Genomic DNA, 16,033 nt, shown 5'->3' on the forward strand with positions numbered 1-16,033 from the left:
CGTAACTGTTATGCCCTAGATTATTGAGTGTCTGAAAGAAAACAAGAAGCAGCTGAGCACCCGTTGCCACCAGAAAGTCTTTAAGCTGCAGGAGACAGAGATGATGGATCCAGAACTAGACTATACACTCATGAGAGTCTGCAAGCAGATGATAAAGGTAAGGGGCCCAAAACCAAGGGTTGAGCACAGGGTAAGTCAACATAACAAAAACACAAACTCCTTTAAATTTCAGAGAAAATTCATATAATCTCTCAATGTCAACCTGTTTTATACAGCTACGGCTGTGGTTCTTGAAGTCTGGTCCCTAGACCTGCAACGTCAGCACCACCTGGGAACTTACAAAGTCTCAGGCCCCACCCCAATCTCTGATTGCAGCTCTGGGAGTGGCGCCTTCTGTTTTCACAAGCCCCCGGGGGTTCCAGTGAAGCTCAAGTTTCAGAACCGCTAAGCTAAGATAGCTAACCTCACTTTGACCTGAGGAAGAAGTAAATAGATGTCCATTAAGTATGTGATTGGTTTTGAGTGCGGTTGGTGGTAGGTATACTGAGGAAGCCACCATCAAATGTCCTGATCATCCATCTATCACCATCAAAGGCTTTTTTTGTTCTACAGGTTGTTTTGCTTCATTTACTTCTCCAATAAATGCCCCCTGCAGCAGGGCTGACTGGAGAACCTGGATGTCAGTTCCTTTATTTGTCCACACGTACAAAGAGATTAAACTTAAAGTGCTAACCCCTTATTTCAGCTTCCCTTTAAAATAAAATGATACTCCTCACCCTATCAGTAAACTCCAAAGAGAACTGTGAAAGTTAGAAGTCTCTTTAGCTGGGTCTGGAAGAATTGAGTCCTCTGTAAAAGTGGAAATGTCAGGCTCTGATTTGAGGGAGGTTTGTAAGATTTTGATGACTTCTATAAAAATCAGTCAGCAATCCATGTCCCCATATTAAGATAACAGTGGACTATAATAAATAGACTGTGGATTAACAGATAGAGGTGGAGTTTATCACTAGTCCAAAATGAATCTCTGACTTCAAGGACACTAACAAGTATACAGGGGCTGGCTCCGCAAGATTTGATAGGATTATAGCCCCTCTGGTTAAAGGGGTGAACCAGATAGGTCCTTCCCCCACATCCCTGTTCACACTGGTTGCTGGGTAATTCCTAAATTTCCCATTGGGATTGGGTAGATGTGGCTTGAGGGCTACGTGGTCACCTGGTACAATGTTACGTTCATGCATAAACAGTATGTAAGCTTATGAGAGGCCGTGGAATGTAGCATAGCCATGTAAGTAGGGAATGCATCCTATCCAAAATAGGAAACAGATAGTAGAAAGAAATGTGAGAAATATAGTAGAGAATAGATAAAGGGGAACTTGAGGCTGGGTGATTATTCAGGCTTAACATTTCTCATCCCAAGTGATACCTTTAGGTTCTGTCATAAGCTCCCCAAAAGATGTAAGAGTGATAAATATGGTGTTAATTGCCATATTTGGGTAACTACTTTTATGAAACTTTGTTTCTTTGCAGAGATTCTGTCCAGAAGCCGATTCCAAAACTATGTTGCAATGCTTGAAGCAAAATAAGAACAGTGAATTGATGGATCCCAAATGCAAACAGATGATAACCAAGCGCCAGATCACCCAGAACACTGGTAACATTTTGGCATGGCTTTCCTGGTCCTGCTGGGTATGGCTTGAAAGGAATTGAGCGGGCATATACTTGCCTAATTAAACTAAAGGTGCTTTGTTGCTCCTGAATGTTAAGGAAAGAGTCTGGATGTAATGAGCAAAGTGACTTACTTCTTCCTTGAAGGGCATCTAGAAGAACAGAATGAAAGTCATGGGAAAGAGGAGGCTGAAAACACAGGAAACTTGCCTTTGAAGGGTGTCCAAAACGAATTAGGGCTAAAATTCGTTGAAAAGTCTAGAAATTTAGTAAAACTTCACGCATGTGGCAGGAGAATATATGGGTAATCTGTTTTAGAACAGAGAAATTTAAGCTCTGAGTTGCAAGACCTTGTAACTTAGTGATCAAGTTGAGTTGGATATTCTGTTCTCAGAATTTTCAAAAATATGTATGATGGGGAAGGTTGCTGATGTCTGCTAGATTTTTGTGAGGACTGCTTAGAATGTTGGCTTCAATAGATCCTACAGAGCTGCTGCGGAGTACGTTTCCTGGGGGTCTCCACGTCTGCTCTTCCACCACAGTATACTGCTGATTTAAAACAGCATGTTGAGGGAGTTCCCTGGTGGCCTAGTAGTTAGGATTCCGGGCTTTCACTGCCATGGCCCGGGTTCAGTCCCACAAGCCGCAGGACATGGCCAAAAATAAAATAAAATAAAACAGTGTAGTGAGAGCTCAGTAAACATTTACCAAATAAACAAATCAGTGGTTTATTAATGGTCATTGACATAATATGCCCCCTTTGGGTAAGTGGATCTCAAAACATTTGTGAATCCAGGTGGAGTGTTTTATCATGTGCTTATTACTTTCTGCTCTAGATTACCGCTTAAACCCTGTGCTAAGGAAAGCCTGTAAAGCTGACATTCCTAAATTCTGTCATGGTATCCTGACTAAGGCCAAGGATGATTCGGAGTTAGAAGGTCAAGTCATCTCTTGCCTCAAGTTGAGATATGCTGACCAGGTAAACTGCCCTAGGCTTTCCACAGAGGTATACTTATGGAACCTACACTAGTCCTGGCAGTTTTTTCTTTGGAGGTCTGTAGCTTGCTGCTACTTTGCCCAAGACCTTTTTGCATACCTTCCCCAAGCCAGGGCCCAGATAAAAAGCTGACATGTTCTAATAGGCTGACATACCCTCCCTTGTCACATGTAGCGCCTCTCTTCAGACTGCGAAGACCAGATCCGGATTATTATCCAGGAGTCTGCTCTAGATTACCGACTCGATCCTCAGCTCCAGCTACACTGCTCGGATGAGGTAGGATTGGGGGACAAAACTGGTTGTGAACAGAGCTGGTCAGAGAAGTTTTTACTGGAGAAAAGTTCTTTACTCTGTTTCCCTTCAGCCCTGAATCCAGGGCTCTTCTAGGCTCTCCACTGTCTGAGTTCCTGGTTCTGTGTAACACTGAATTTGGTTTGTCCTTAGTCCTATCACTATTCAGTTTTGATTCCATATTTCTCTATTGAACAACGTTTTTTTTTTATTATATCTGTCTACGTCTAGTTTGTTCTTCCCTCTCCTTATTCTGATATTCAACGCAGAATACTCCCAACACTTGCCAGAAGGATAAAAGTGCTCCTGTAATACCTCTAACAAAGTGCCAGTTCTTGGATATTATTTTACTTTCTAGCTACAAAAGGTCATGTAGTAAACCTTGTTCAACATATGTCCATTTTATGGGAACATAGCTAAAGATATTTCAAAAACGCTTACTCATAAAGCTGTCCAAAGAAGGTTAAATTTTTAACTGTGCTGCAGGCTATGTGTCAGTACCCGTGTGTGTGTGTGTGTGTGTGTGTGTGTGTGTGTGTGTGTGTGTGTGTGTGTTTCCAAGCTGTGTAGCTGGGTTGACTCTGAACCTCTGTCAATGTCAAGCATTTGCTTTTAGGATTTTACTTGGCCGTATGACCTTCCTCTTGAGGAATCAGAGAGTAGCCTTCTTTGTGACCAGCCCTGGGACAGTCTGACTCAGGTCTTGGGGTTGACAGCATGAAGATACATGTATTGACTGTTTTTCAATTCTGTGCCAGTCCTTGTGAAGGAGAAAAGAGCCTGGCATCCCGTATGGGAGGGAGGGGAGTGAAATCCACCAGGAATCCGTTTGAGAAGAGCCCCGGGCACATGTGTGGGAGGATCTCCAATCGACATGCTTCAGAGACCAAGCTGTCTCGTGAGAGTAGGGGTTCCCTTGTTTTTTGTGTGTGTCCTGAACAGATTGCCAGTCTATGTGCCGAAGAAGCAGCAGCCCAGGAGCAGACAGGTCAAGTAGAGGAGTGCCTCAAAGTTAACCTGCTCAAAATCAAAACAGAAATGTGTAAAAAGGTAACACCGTCAATCACCATTTTCTCTCACTTGCTTTTCTCTCCTCTTCTTCCTCTTAAAGCTATAGTCTGTACATCTTAGTGATCAAATCTAAACCTTCCTTCCAAGAATTCTATCTTGTTCCCTCTTACCAAACTGATTTGCCTTTTGACCATTAATTGTAACTTAAATAGTCTTTCACGTGTACTAATTACTTGTGAATATGTCTCATCCCCATGACTAGACCATTGTTTAAGGTCATTGTTTAAGTACTATGCCAAAGTAAAATGTCAATTCCAATATATCAGTAAGCGTACTGCATTAGTAAAAGTCAATGAAACTACAAATTCAGTTCATTTCAGAAACATCACATAGAAACAAATTTATCAAAATATGATAGCTGGACTTCTCTGGTGATGCAGTGGTTAAGACTCCTCCTGCCAGTGCAGGGGACACAGGTTCGAGCCCTAGTCCAGGAAGATCCCACATGCTGTGGAGCAACTAAGCCTGTGTGCCACAACTACTGAGCCTGCGCTCTAGAGCCTGTGAGCCACAACTACTGAGCCTGCCCTCTAGAGCCCACAAGCCACAGCTGCTGAGCCTGTGTGCCACAACTACTGAGCCTGCGCTCTAGAGCCTGTGAGCCACAACTACTGAGCCTGCCCTCTAGAGCCCACAAGCCACAGCTGCTGAGCCTGTGTGCCACAACTACTGAAGCCCGTGCGCCTAGAGCCCATGCTCTGCAACAAGAGAAGCCACCACAATGAGAAGCCCACACACCGCAACAAAGAGTAGCCCCCGCTCACCACAACTAGAGAAAGCCCACGTGCAGCAACGAAGACCCAACGCAGCCAAAAATAAATTAATTAATTTAAAAAAAAGATAGCTAAGCATGCATTATCTTACAAAATTGAAAGTGAAATAATGTATTTGATCTTTTTTTAAAAACTTAATCTCTTTTTGGAAAAGTGTTTCAATGATATTACTGAGTCACTGTGAATATTGTGTGCAGATATTTTCATCTGCTAAAAATGTTTCTAATTCCACATGGTCTGAGGAGTGGCAGAAGTTGGCTAAAGGCTAAATCCAGATATTTTCCTTTGAATACTTTTTCATCAAATTATCCCATTTAACTTCAAGGAGGACTTTTTGAACATTTCAGTTTTTTGTTTTTGTTTGTTTTATTGTTGTTTTACAGTCTGTGAAGCACAAAGTAATTTTTACTTAAGAAAGCAATTTTTGACTGTCTTTACCTGCTATAATTTCATCATGTATAAATGGAGAGTCTGCAGAGTTGATTTCAATTCTATCATGTTTATATTCCTGTTGTTCAGAACATCTTTAAACTCATATAAGAATTATTCTTGCGGTAGAAGTTATGCTCTGTCAGTTCTTTCTTTCCTTTTGAGGATAATGGAAGTAAAGTGAAACATTTTGCAAATGCACCTTTCTGTTTGAGAATTTTAATATAGCTTATTACTCTGATTTTCAGTTTTCACATTTTCAGACATATAAAGTAACAAAATAACTGCATTAAATCAATATAAACACTAACACTTAGTATTTAATAATATAGCATAGCAGAGTGCCCAAAACCCAATTCTGATCTTAAACTTGCCTCGCTTTGCTTATTAGCAAACAGCTCTGCATACACTAGGTCCCCAAATTGTATTTATTGAATTAAATTGGATGCTAACCATCTGCGTTCTTTGCATCATCACCACGTTGCCACCTATCTCAGAGTAGCCTCTGTTGGCTTAATCGTCCCTCCTTGACTTTTTTGTTTGTATGTAAAGTATTTACAGACAACAGATCTGATGTATTTCCTCTATAAAAGCTCTCTGTATGATCTTCCCTTCTTAGGAAGTGTTAAACATGCTGAAGGAAAGCAAAGCAGACATCTTTGTGGACCCAGTTCTTCACACAGCTTGTGCCCTGGATATTAAACACCACTGTGCAGCCATCACCCCTGGCCGAGGGCGTCGTAAGTCATGGTGTTCACTCTGACCCTGTCTGAACTATCTTGGGAGGAGCAAAGACTCCCTCTGAGACATCACTTCCAGCTACTCTGTTCTGTAGCTGCAGCTCAACCGTAGACAGCATCCACTGGGGGCCTGGTTGATGCCTTTGTGGCAAAGTGAGTTTAGGAGTAATCCTGCTGCAGGTTTGAACTGATAGAGCCATGACCCGAGGTAAAGGTTTGATGACAGGAGGAAGTTGAGTTGTTTATCAGGGAGGCAAAAGTTAAGCTATCATCGTGGCCCTCTTCCCTGCCTTGTCTAACCTTGAACAGCTTCATCAGCTTCCCCGGTGGCCACAGTGGGCTCAGCAGACAGGTTCTGTGTGAGGTGGAACCTGTGCAGGTGTATGGTTGTTTCTGAGCCATGTGTGTCCAATGAAAAAAAATGAGAGAGGTTTTAAGAGAGACTCTGGACAGCCAACCTTAAATATTCTTCTCCATGGTAGATCTTGGGTTAAGTGTCCTTGAAGGGATTTAACTTTGTATAGCCTCCAGATCTGAATTCTCTGGTGGTTAGGTACCCTTCTCCCCATCCTTACCGAAATTTCTGTTCTGTACAGCTTCAGACGCTTCTTATCCCTTTCCGTTGCACAGAAATGTCCTGCCTTATGGAGGCCCTGGAGGATAAGCGGGTGAGGTTACAACCTGAGTGCAAAAAACGCCTCAATGACCGGATTGAAATGTGGAGTTACGCAGCAAAGGTAATGACCACGAGAATCTCCTGATGTGGCGTCTCCTCTGTCAATTTCCCAGGTCTCTTTGAGATACTTCACTGGCCTCCTTGTCCTTGTTGTGAGACTGGCAGTAGGTTTATTTGAAAAAATCTCTCAGTGCACCATAAGACGCCTGGGCTCTGTGAGCCTGGAGCCATCCTCTCCAGATAGCACAGCAGAGACATTAATTAGTCCCTTCTTTCATCACTGGTTTCCGCCTTTGAGCCGCCAAGCGTTGCTTCACAGTGACTCCACTGCTAGTTTTTTGTTGGCAGATGTTGGTGCTTAAATCAGATTAATCTGGAGCCTCCTTGCTCTGTTCTGAGTACATGGATGAGCATAGAAGCAGCCCAGACCTCTCTGGGCTGGACCCTTTTCAGCACCCAGGCTAAGTTGAGACTCAACAGAACAGGTCCGTGTGCACCTGGGGAACCTTTTGGTCCTGATTCTGCCATAGTAGCCTACCATAGAGGTCCACTGGAGAAAGCACTGAGGAAAACTGAGGATGAAAACTGGTTAGACTCCGAGTGTCCACGATTGGGGGAGTGATTAAGTATATTCAATCAGCATAAGTCATGTTTGCAAGTTGTTTTTCGTGGGGGGGGATGCTGATGATATGATGGTGAGTGGAAACAAGTCACAACAGAGAATTAGCACCCGACAGAATCTCAACTTTTCTCTTTGTTTTTAAAAAGTCAGCAACATGAAGAAAATAAATCAAAATATGTAAGAACCTGTGACCTTGTGCAAGTCACTTGACCACTTCCCACCCCTTGGGCCTCCGGGTCTTCATCTGTAATGTGGGAGTAGTAAAATCTACGTCCCAGGACTAATGTGAGGACTAAACGATTGAAACATGCTGAGCCCTTTGCCAGCCCACCGTCAGGTGCTCAGTATGAGAGCTGTTACTACGTGGGCGGCAGTGATCACTGTGATGAATTGTATGATCGGGAAAAACAGTTGTAGCTCGGTGTTTGATTTTCTTGCCCGTTGCCCTCCTCTCTCCCCAAAAGAAATGACCTAAGTTACAGTAGGAGTCCAGGGGGGCAAGTTAGAGCAAGCATTGTCCCAGCCCACTTCTCTCTGAGGATGATGCCCCTGTGTGTTTTCCAGGTGGCCCCAGCAGATGGCTTCTCTGACCTCGCCATGCAAGTGATGACATCCCCTTCAAAGAACTACATTCTCTCTGTGATCAGTGGGAGCATCTGCATATTGTTCCTGATTGGCCTGATGTGTGGACGTATCACCAAACGAGTGACACGAGAGCTCAAGGACAGGTAGAGCCACCTTGAGCACCAGAGGAACTACCTGTCCAGTGCCCAGTTTGTACAGCCCTCCTGTATAGCGTACCCACTCACCTCGTCCTTCTGCGAGGTGACACCAACACCCATGTTAGAGCAGCAGCAGGTATCCACCGCATTGTCCTGTCTCAGACTTCACCCATGTCCATGGTATCCTCCTCCTCGACCATTTGTGCAGCAGCTGGCCGCTTTGGGTATTGGCTTTGTTGGCAAACTTGGGTTTACCTGCCCATAGACAAGCCTCTCATACCGATGGAACTACCAGTACTTCCAGAACCAACTCACCTGACCTGCAACTCAAATGATTTTTTTTTTTAAAAACACCAAAAAAAAAAAAAAGAAATTTTTAAAGAAAAAAATGTATATAGTAACACATCTCCTCCAGGCTTGATTTGAGCAATGGGGTTATTTCTTCTGTGTGACAGTGTAAAATGAAGGCAGGACTTTAGAGGGGAAACACACCACCCAATATGCTATAACTGGGATGTCTTGCTTACTTCTCAAAAGCACCTTTGGCCCATGTCAGGGCCATGGACTTCACCGAGTAGTGGGAAACGATTAACCAGCCCGCTTTGGGTCTTGTTTTCTTCTGCTGAAACAGTGATGCCTTCCAGTTCCTACCCTAGTAGAGCCGCTGCTGGTCAGGACCCCACAGCCGTGGGTATTTGTGTGATCTCCTCACCTCAGTGAAGTGGAGCATGAGCTTCCCTAGGCCGAGGGCAGATGGGTTGGAGAGGGGATCAGAAGTGTGTGCAGCTGATCAGTCCACTGATCTGCATGGAGAGGCTGGACCCTGAGGCCCAAGGCAGAGTGTCCCAGTGACCTTCCTCCTCCAGGGCAGTGCAGGACTCAAGCCGCGTTCGGATTGATCCTGCTGGGGTGGCAGTTCCTCCAGAAGTCCTCCGCTTCACCGGGAGGCCGTGACTATGGGGGCTGGAGCTCAGGGCAGGAAGGAGGAGCAGGGGATTGATTGACTTTGCTTTACTTCTCAGGCAGCAATACAGGTCAGAGACAATGGCTTATAAAGACTTAGCCTGGTCTCAGGGTGTGACTGGCAGTCCAACCTGACCTTTCTGCAGGTTCAAGGCCACCTTCCCAGACAAGCTCCTTTAGGCCTCTACATGGAGAGGGTGTGGAAGGTTACTACATTAAAAGATGGAGGCGTCTCTCCGTTTTTTCCTTCTGCCCGTTTGCTGCATACACCCACTACAGTAGGCATTGGCTAAATGTACTTTGATGATTCATCAGTCTTTCCTGAATCTGAGCTTTATGGAAGCAATATTCCTGACCATCCCTCGTCCCTCCAGTGTAGAGATGACAGGCTTGGAGTATAAAAAGGGAGGAGTGCAGGCATCACAGTTCAACCTGGTGCACCTGGACTTGAGTTTGGGGCATGGAATCCAGTGGCTGCACAAGAGGGCGGCGTGTACAGTAGAAGATATATTTATATAATATATATTTTATTAACCTGTTAGACTCCACAAAGTATTATAAATCACGTGCCTAAAACTGTCCACATAGACCATGCTCCATCCCTTGGCCTGCGCCTCTTTGCCACCGTGCACACGTGCTGAGGGACCTCCCCACATCTGTCTTCCCTGGAATGTGTTCAGTACAAAGTGGGTCAGTTTGTGGCTCGGTTGATCCAAATGACTCCTTGTCTAACCTGACTGACATATATTTGAATACTGTGGTTTTCTTCTTTTTCTTTCTTTTTCCTTTTTCCTACCCTTCCTGGAGGCACTGGGATCTAGAAGCTGCATATCCCCCCTGCCTAGGGTACTCCAAGTCATGAAGGGGAGCTTCCAAGCTGCTTGTTCCCCCGAGTCCTGCTCTCAGGGTCTTCCTGATTCTTAGCAACTGTCCTGGGGTTCTTCAGCCTCATAAAACTTGAAACTCTTGGAGTCCGAGCAGCACCCCTCCTACCACCACTTTTGGACTGAACTGAGCTGATCTAGATAGTCCACCTCCAGGGGCTCCCCGCTGGGTGGTGGGGTCTGGGATCGAAGACCGGGGATATATCTGTACACAGACAGGATAGAATGACTGTTCCCTGTTTGATGAGAGTGGGAGGACCATTCTCCATCTCTGCAGTCTCCCTCCCAGTGTATGTAAAACATCTCCATAGTTTAATGTGTGTAGATACTCTTGTTCTTTCTGAACTGAGAGATGATCTCAACTGTCTGCAGCAGATCTGGAAGTTTGAAAAGGAGTTTGATTCTTGAAACATTTGTCATCTTTAGAAATGATCCGGATAGATAGAAGGGATAACTCAGCTGGTATCTTTGATTGCTCGTTGTCAGAAAACATTCCACCATCCGACTTGGAATAGTTTCAGTGACTGGTTTTTAGAATAGTTTCATATGACTGAGCAGTTTCCTGCATCCAGGGGGCCCAGCACCATCTGAAACTACGGCCCAACTATATCCATTCTGTACCTCATTGGTGTAACAAAACAGGTTCTGGGGCTCCTCTGGTTACTGGACTCACAGGCCACTCTTGGGTAAATCAGCTAGTCAAGAATTAGTCAGGAAGAAACCACGGCCCTAGTGGAGCGGATGACAGACCTGTGTCCTTCTGATGCCCATGAACAATAACAGAAGCAGCAGGTAGGGTTTTTGTCCAAGGCCAAGGCTCCAAGCACTTGCTGGAGATGACAGTAGCCAGAGAACTCATCAGGCCGTGTCAGCTCACTGCAGTGTCTCAGAGACTCAGACTTGGTGTCTCTGCGACACCCCAGAGGTGCCAGGAGGGCAGTCTGGGCTGGAGACCCTGCAGTGCAGGCGATCAGAAATCTGAGCAGAACGTCAAGAACAAGGCTGTCCTCTCCCTGCATCGGAGTTTCTCACACACAAGGGTGGCTGCGGGAGTGAGACCTTGAGCCTGGTGCATCCCTGGCCTTCCTCTGCTGTTGCTGCTGTGCCAAGAGAAGTCTGCTAGCAAGATGCTCTGAGGTGGGAGCCATCGCTCGGGCTTGGGTTCACTCCAGCAGGAAAGCCCTCCTTCTTAGCATTCCCTGAAATTCTGGTACCACTACCAGGCCCAGTGCTATGGATCCCATCAGCTTGTTCTGAGCCAGTGCATCCTTAGAAGCGAGGGGAATTCTAATACTGAGTGAGCAGGTGTTGACTTGTATTCATTGCAAGTCTCACATCCTGCACGTATTCTTCTTGGGGACGCTGGGGAAGGAGGGAGATTCTGCTTCCTAGGTGTGACAGGAAATTACCATCAGATTTCATTTCTTCCTGTTTCCTGAGGTCAAGTAACAAGAGAAGCCAGTAGTAAAGAGTCGTAGGATCGTTTACGTTTTATCAGACAGAGTGCTGACTTCCCTCCACCTTTTCCCAAAAGAAGATTCACTCTCCTATATGAGCCTGACTTGTGCGCCACCTCCAGGCTTGTGGTGCCACTTCTATCCTAAAGATCCCCACTAGTGTGAGTCACCCAGGGAGGGGTAGGTTGCTTTGTGGGACCTCCTTACCTGGTCTCAAGTTCCTCTGAGAAAAGGCCTCCCCATCCCATTTCTTCCCCTCCCCCACTAAAAAGTAAACGTTTTCCACATATAACTTACTCTAAGCAAGCAGATACAGAGAAGGAACCTGGAGTAGGCACCCTTAGAGGCCAACACAGCCTGACACATTCAAACTAAATTTGGGCCGTAGAACAAAAAGAAGAATATGGCTTTTTGAATCATGTGCAATTTGGTATGTTTACTTATATTTCTGATTCTTAGGAATTTGAAAAACCTCAAAGACTCCTTTTATTTATTCTCACCATTTGGACAGCACCTAAGTAATTTTATAAAATGCAGCATTCCAGTGCCCTGAGTTTCCACCAGGCCTTTAGGGATACTCTACTCCTAAATCACCTCTTCCCCACTGGTCTTCAATTCCCAAAGGGCCTGGGGCCAAAGCTGATGTTCTGGTCTCCGTGTCTCTCTCTCTCTCTCTCTCTCTCTCTCTCTCTCTCTCTCTCTCTCCTCTCACTCTCACATGTCTTTGGTTGGTCATCTCTCCCACTACACTCCTCTTGGTCCTCCTCTCCCCTAGGACCAGGGTCACATGTCAGGGCAATCAAGTTTGAAGCCAAATCCCCCTTCCTGCCCAGACCTCAGACAAAAGATCAGTCATTAGCAAACCAAGACTGACTCTTCGAGAGTGACAGGTTTATCCAAGCCATCTAGTGAGATCACTGTGGAGACCCAGGGACTATTTGTCATCTGGAGCTCGAAGGTGGGACTGTCTGCTCGGGCTGGTAGTGACAGGATCCTGATGGTGGCTTCCTCTCCTTCTGCCTTCCCAAGATCTGCCACAACACACAGGTAGGGGTGTTGGGGTACATGCAGTGGAGGAATCTCCTTGGGCAAGGAGAAAATTCAGATAGTGCCTTCCCCCCAACATAGAGTTGACAACTGGACCCCAGAGCCCAGCAGGCCCTGTACCACACATGCTAGATAGTTTGAACAGGTCCCCTGTCAGACTGAGGGGCACTAGAGTGAGTGACCGACAGGAGGGGCTGGCAGCCCGAGGCTTCCTGAGTGGCTTCTCCCAACACCATGTTCCCAGGTCAATCGAAGCAGGAAAACAGACTGTACAGCAAATGCTGTGTGAGATCCTAGGCCTTTAACTTTTTTTTTTTTAAGAAGGAAGAAAAGAAAAGTAAAACTAACAAGCCTCTTTTGTAAATGGTTTTCCTTTCTATGTATAAAATCCTGGAAGTTTCTTGTTTTTACATGTTCATGCTGTGTAATTTTGAGATGTTACCGAGATTCTGAACATAATGTGCGTTTTTTTCTGTACAGATGAAACGGGAGAATTTAATAAAGAGTTTGCAGGTTTTCACTTGTCGAATTTCCTCTGGTGACTGGGAGGACTCTCCTCCAGCCACATGCTCTGCTGGAAGAAGTCTCCGGAGCTGTGAGCACTGACTGTAAACTTGCCACTGATGCTCAGAAACTTACTGCTAGAATGTCCGTGTTCTTGGCTAATTAGGTCAAACAGAATAGGACCATAGGCCTTTACAGGAGAGCTGGAAGCCAGATCTGGGGTTTTCTGACTCTCAAGCTCATGTGTCCAGAATTGTTCATTCTGCTGATGTATTTAAGCCATGTCATGAGGCTCCTTCCTGGGGGGCACACATACCTGGAACTTCTCCTTACAGATGTGACACATGGATGGCACCTGGTCTCTGATGGCCGCCTTCCCATTCAGGCCCAGAACTAGGCCACATTTGTTTTCTGGGCCCTGCTATGTCCGCATTTAGTCAGTGCTTGCCTCCCCCTTTCAACAGCCCACCCCTGAGGTCAGTGACCTCACGACACCCTTCCCGAACCTTGCCTTCTACCTCCTCTACTCTCAGCAAAGCCGATGTGCGTCCGGCTGTTAAAAAGTAACAGCTTAAGGAATTGCATGGTAGCAAGGATTTCTTTAAGTAGTAATGGCTGTACTAATATTCAAGTAATGAAATGGGATGTTCAGTGAGAAAGGAGGCGTAACCTGGAACCCAGGGTTTCTTCTCAGAACTCCTCAAATCCATTTTCAGCAACTGTCACTTAGGAGATAGTAGGCCTGTGTGTACAGTGGACATGGGAGAAGGTGAAGAGTAGAAGAAAGGAGGGAGCGGTTGAGGGGCATTTTGAGTCCCAGTGTGAATATTCCTTTATCTAGGAGGCTCAGGGCAGCCGTCAGCCCTGAATGCGTGCCCTGGAGAGGCTACCCTGCTTTGGTGTAAGTGTAGGACATGAGCTGTGGGTTCAGGCTCCTCATCACCTGTATCTCTACAAGGGAGAAGTGGCTCCCCAGCCAAGCTGCCCTCAGCCCCCCGAGGGGAACCGCAGCAGTGAATGGCTTACGTGTTGCCTGGCTGATGCCTTAGCAGTCTCTGAATGAATTGCCCCACTCCCAAATTCTGTGTGTGATTTTTCTGGTAAAAGATCCTTGGCCAACTTCAATCCTCAGAGGTGTTTGGCCTCTGTTTTCCAAAGGGACTAAGAACAAAAGAGTTTTAGCCGAAAAGGGGAGAAGCTTAGACTGTCCAAGTCTCTCACTTAGATGAAAAAGTGAGGTGCAGGAACTTCCCTGGTGGTGCAGTGGTTAAGAATCTGCCTGCCAATGCAGGGAACTACGGGTTACGGGTTCGAGCCCTGGTCCAGGAAGATCCCACATGCCGCAGAGCAACTAAGCCTGTGCACCACCACTACTGAGCCTGTGCCCTAGAGCCCATGAGCCACAACTACTGAGCCCATGTGCTGCAACTACTGAAGCCCATGCTCCGCAACAAGAGAAGCCACTGCAATGAGAGAAGCCCACGCACCGCAACGAAGAGTAGCCCCAGCTCGCCGCAACTAGAGAAAGCCTGCACGCAGCAGTGAAGACCCAACGCAGCCAAAAATAAATTAAAAAAAGAAAGAAAGAAAGAAAAAGGTGCAGAGGCGGGGAGGGACTTGTTTTCACATACAGCTCATTAGCTGCAAAACAAGAGTGTCCGCCCCTGCCATATGCTTTTTCTCTGACTAGCCAGATTGGCTTTGGGACCTGTGTGACCAAACTGAAACTCCAGCCCTCATCCAGCTCTGGGCAGAGGCTGCTGACCTGACCCCAGAACCTGCAGACCCTGGACAGGCCTCCCTTGGGAGCTCTTGACCTTGGTCCTGGGTTCCCACCTCATTCAAAACAACCACCTGTAGCACAGCAGTGTCTTCTCAAATTACTTGTTAACTACAGAGAGAAAATAGTAATTTACAGTGGAGAAAACACAACTAAACCACGTGATCCACGTTAACATCAAGAGGAGCAGAAAGAACAGACATCACAGTGCCTCCTGATTGAATGTACTGAGGACACAACATCCTTTCTGTCCTCTCCCTGTCAAAAGAGCAGAGCCTGAATCCAATCATAACGAAACATCGGACAAACCCAAACTGAGCAACATTCTACAAAATAACCGCCCTGCACTCAATCATGAAAGAGAACGACGAAGGAATTGTTCCAGATTAAAGGTGGCTGAAGAGGGACATAATAACTAAATGCAGTGTGTGATCTGGACCAGAAAAAAAATGTTTTGTTACCTAACACACATCTGAGGTAAGCTTTTTGGAGAATTGGGTCACTAGGCTTTTAAGGCTGCCTCTCCAAGGCAGGGGCGGCCTTGGAGACCAGGGGGCCAATAGCAGTTGAGACCAGGGGGGCCAATAGCAGTTCTTACTTTGTAATAATTTGATGCAACCAATAAAGAAGCCTTGAACATGAAAAAAAAACTTTTTTTGACCATTGTATTGTGTTACACTAAGACTGATGGCTGACTTCGAATCAGAAATGATGAAAGTCAGAAGACAGTGAAAAGACATATTTAAAGTCCTGGGGTGATAAAAAATGCCAATGTAGAATTTTTTTTACCTAATGAAAATAACCCTTAAAATAAAGATGTTCTCAGATAAAAGCTTAGAGAATTTGTCACTATGAGACTTGCACAAAAAGAATCCTAAAGGAAAATCTTCAAGCAAAAGAAAATAATCCTAGATGGAAATATGGAAATGCATGAAGGAGGAGCACTAGAAAAGGTAAATATGTGCTTAAATAAAAGCAAAAATTTTAATAATATATATTAATTTTAGTGAAATAAATTTAAGATTAAAAATAAATTTTAATTTTTTTTGATATGTAAGAAGTGGATTTATTTAGAAACACACTCCACAGACAGAGTGTGGGCCATCTCAGAAGGTGAGAAAGGCTTAAAATTTTTAAATTAAAAAATATATAAATATTGTACAAAGCAATAGAAATGTCTTTAACATATATGTTGACTTAAAATGTCTTAAAAAAAAAAACACAGGGCTTCCCTGTGGTGCAGTAGTTGAGAGTCCACCTGCCAATGCAGGGGACATGGGTTCGTGCCCCGGTCCGGGAAGATCCCACATGCCGCGGAGCGGCTGGGCCCGGGAGCCATGGCCACTGAGCCTGCGCGTCCGGAGCCTGTGCTCCGCAACGGGAGAGGCCACAACAGTAAGAGGCCTGCGTAC

General features: G+C 45.5%; 1 protein-coding gene across 1 annotated transcript in view; it reads left to right on the top strand.

Annotated features, from left to right (window-relative positions):
- GLG1 (golgi glycoprotein 1) overlaps positions 1 to 7,996 on the top strand; it is a 149,028-nt gene extending 141,032 nt beyond the window's left edge. Inside the window, exons 19-26 of the mRNA XM_007462995.1 lie at positions 20 to 157; positions 1,528 to 1,651; positions 2,502 to 2,644; positions 2,837 to 2,938; positions 3,896 to 4,003; positions 5,846 to 5,966; positions 6,597 to 6,703; positions 7,829 to 7,996. Coding sequence (XP_007463057.1) covers positions 20 to 157; positions 1,528 to 1,651; positions 2,502 to 2,644; positions 2,837 to 2,938; positions 3,896 to 4,003; positions 5,846 to 5,966; positions 6,597 to 6,703; positions 7,829 to 7,996 — 1,011 coding nt within the window. The remainder of the gene's footprint in view (positions 1 to 19; positions 158 to 1,527; positions 1,652 to 2,501; positions 2,645 to 2,836; positions 2,939 to 3,895; positions 4,004 to 5,845; positions 5,967 to 6,596; positions 6,704 to 7,828) is intronic.
- The last annotated feature ends 8,037 nt before the right edge of the window (positions 7,997 to 16,033 follow it).

Source organism: Lipotes vexillifer, unplaced genomic scaffold, assembly GCF_000442215.2.
Source record: "Lipotes vexillifer unplaced genomic scaffold, Lipotes_vexillifer_v1.1 scaffold70, whole genome shotgun sequence".
Taxonomy (NCBI): Eukaryota; Metazoa; Chordata; class Mammalia; order Artiodactyla; family Lipotidae; genus Lipotes; species Lipotes vexillifer.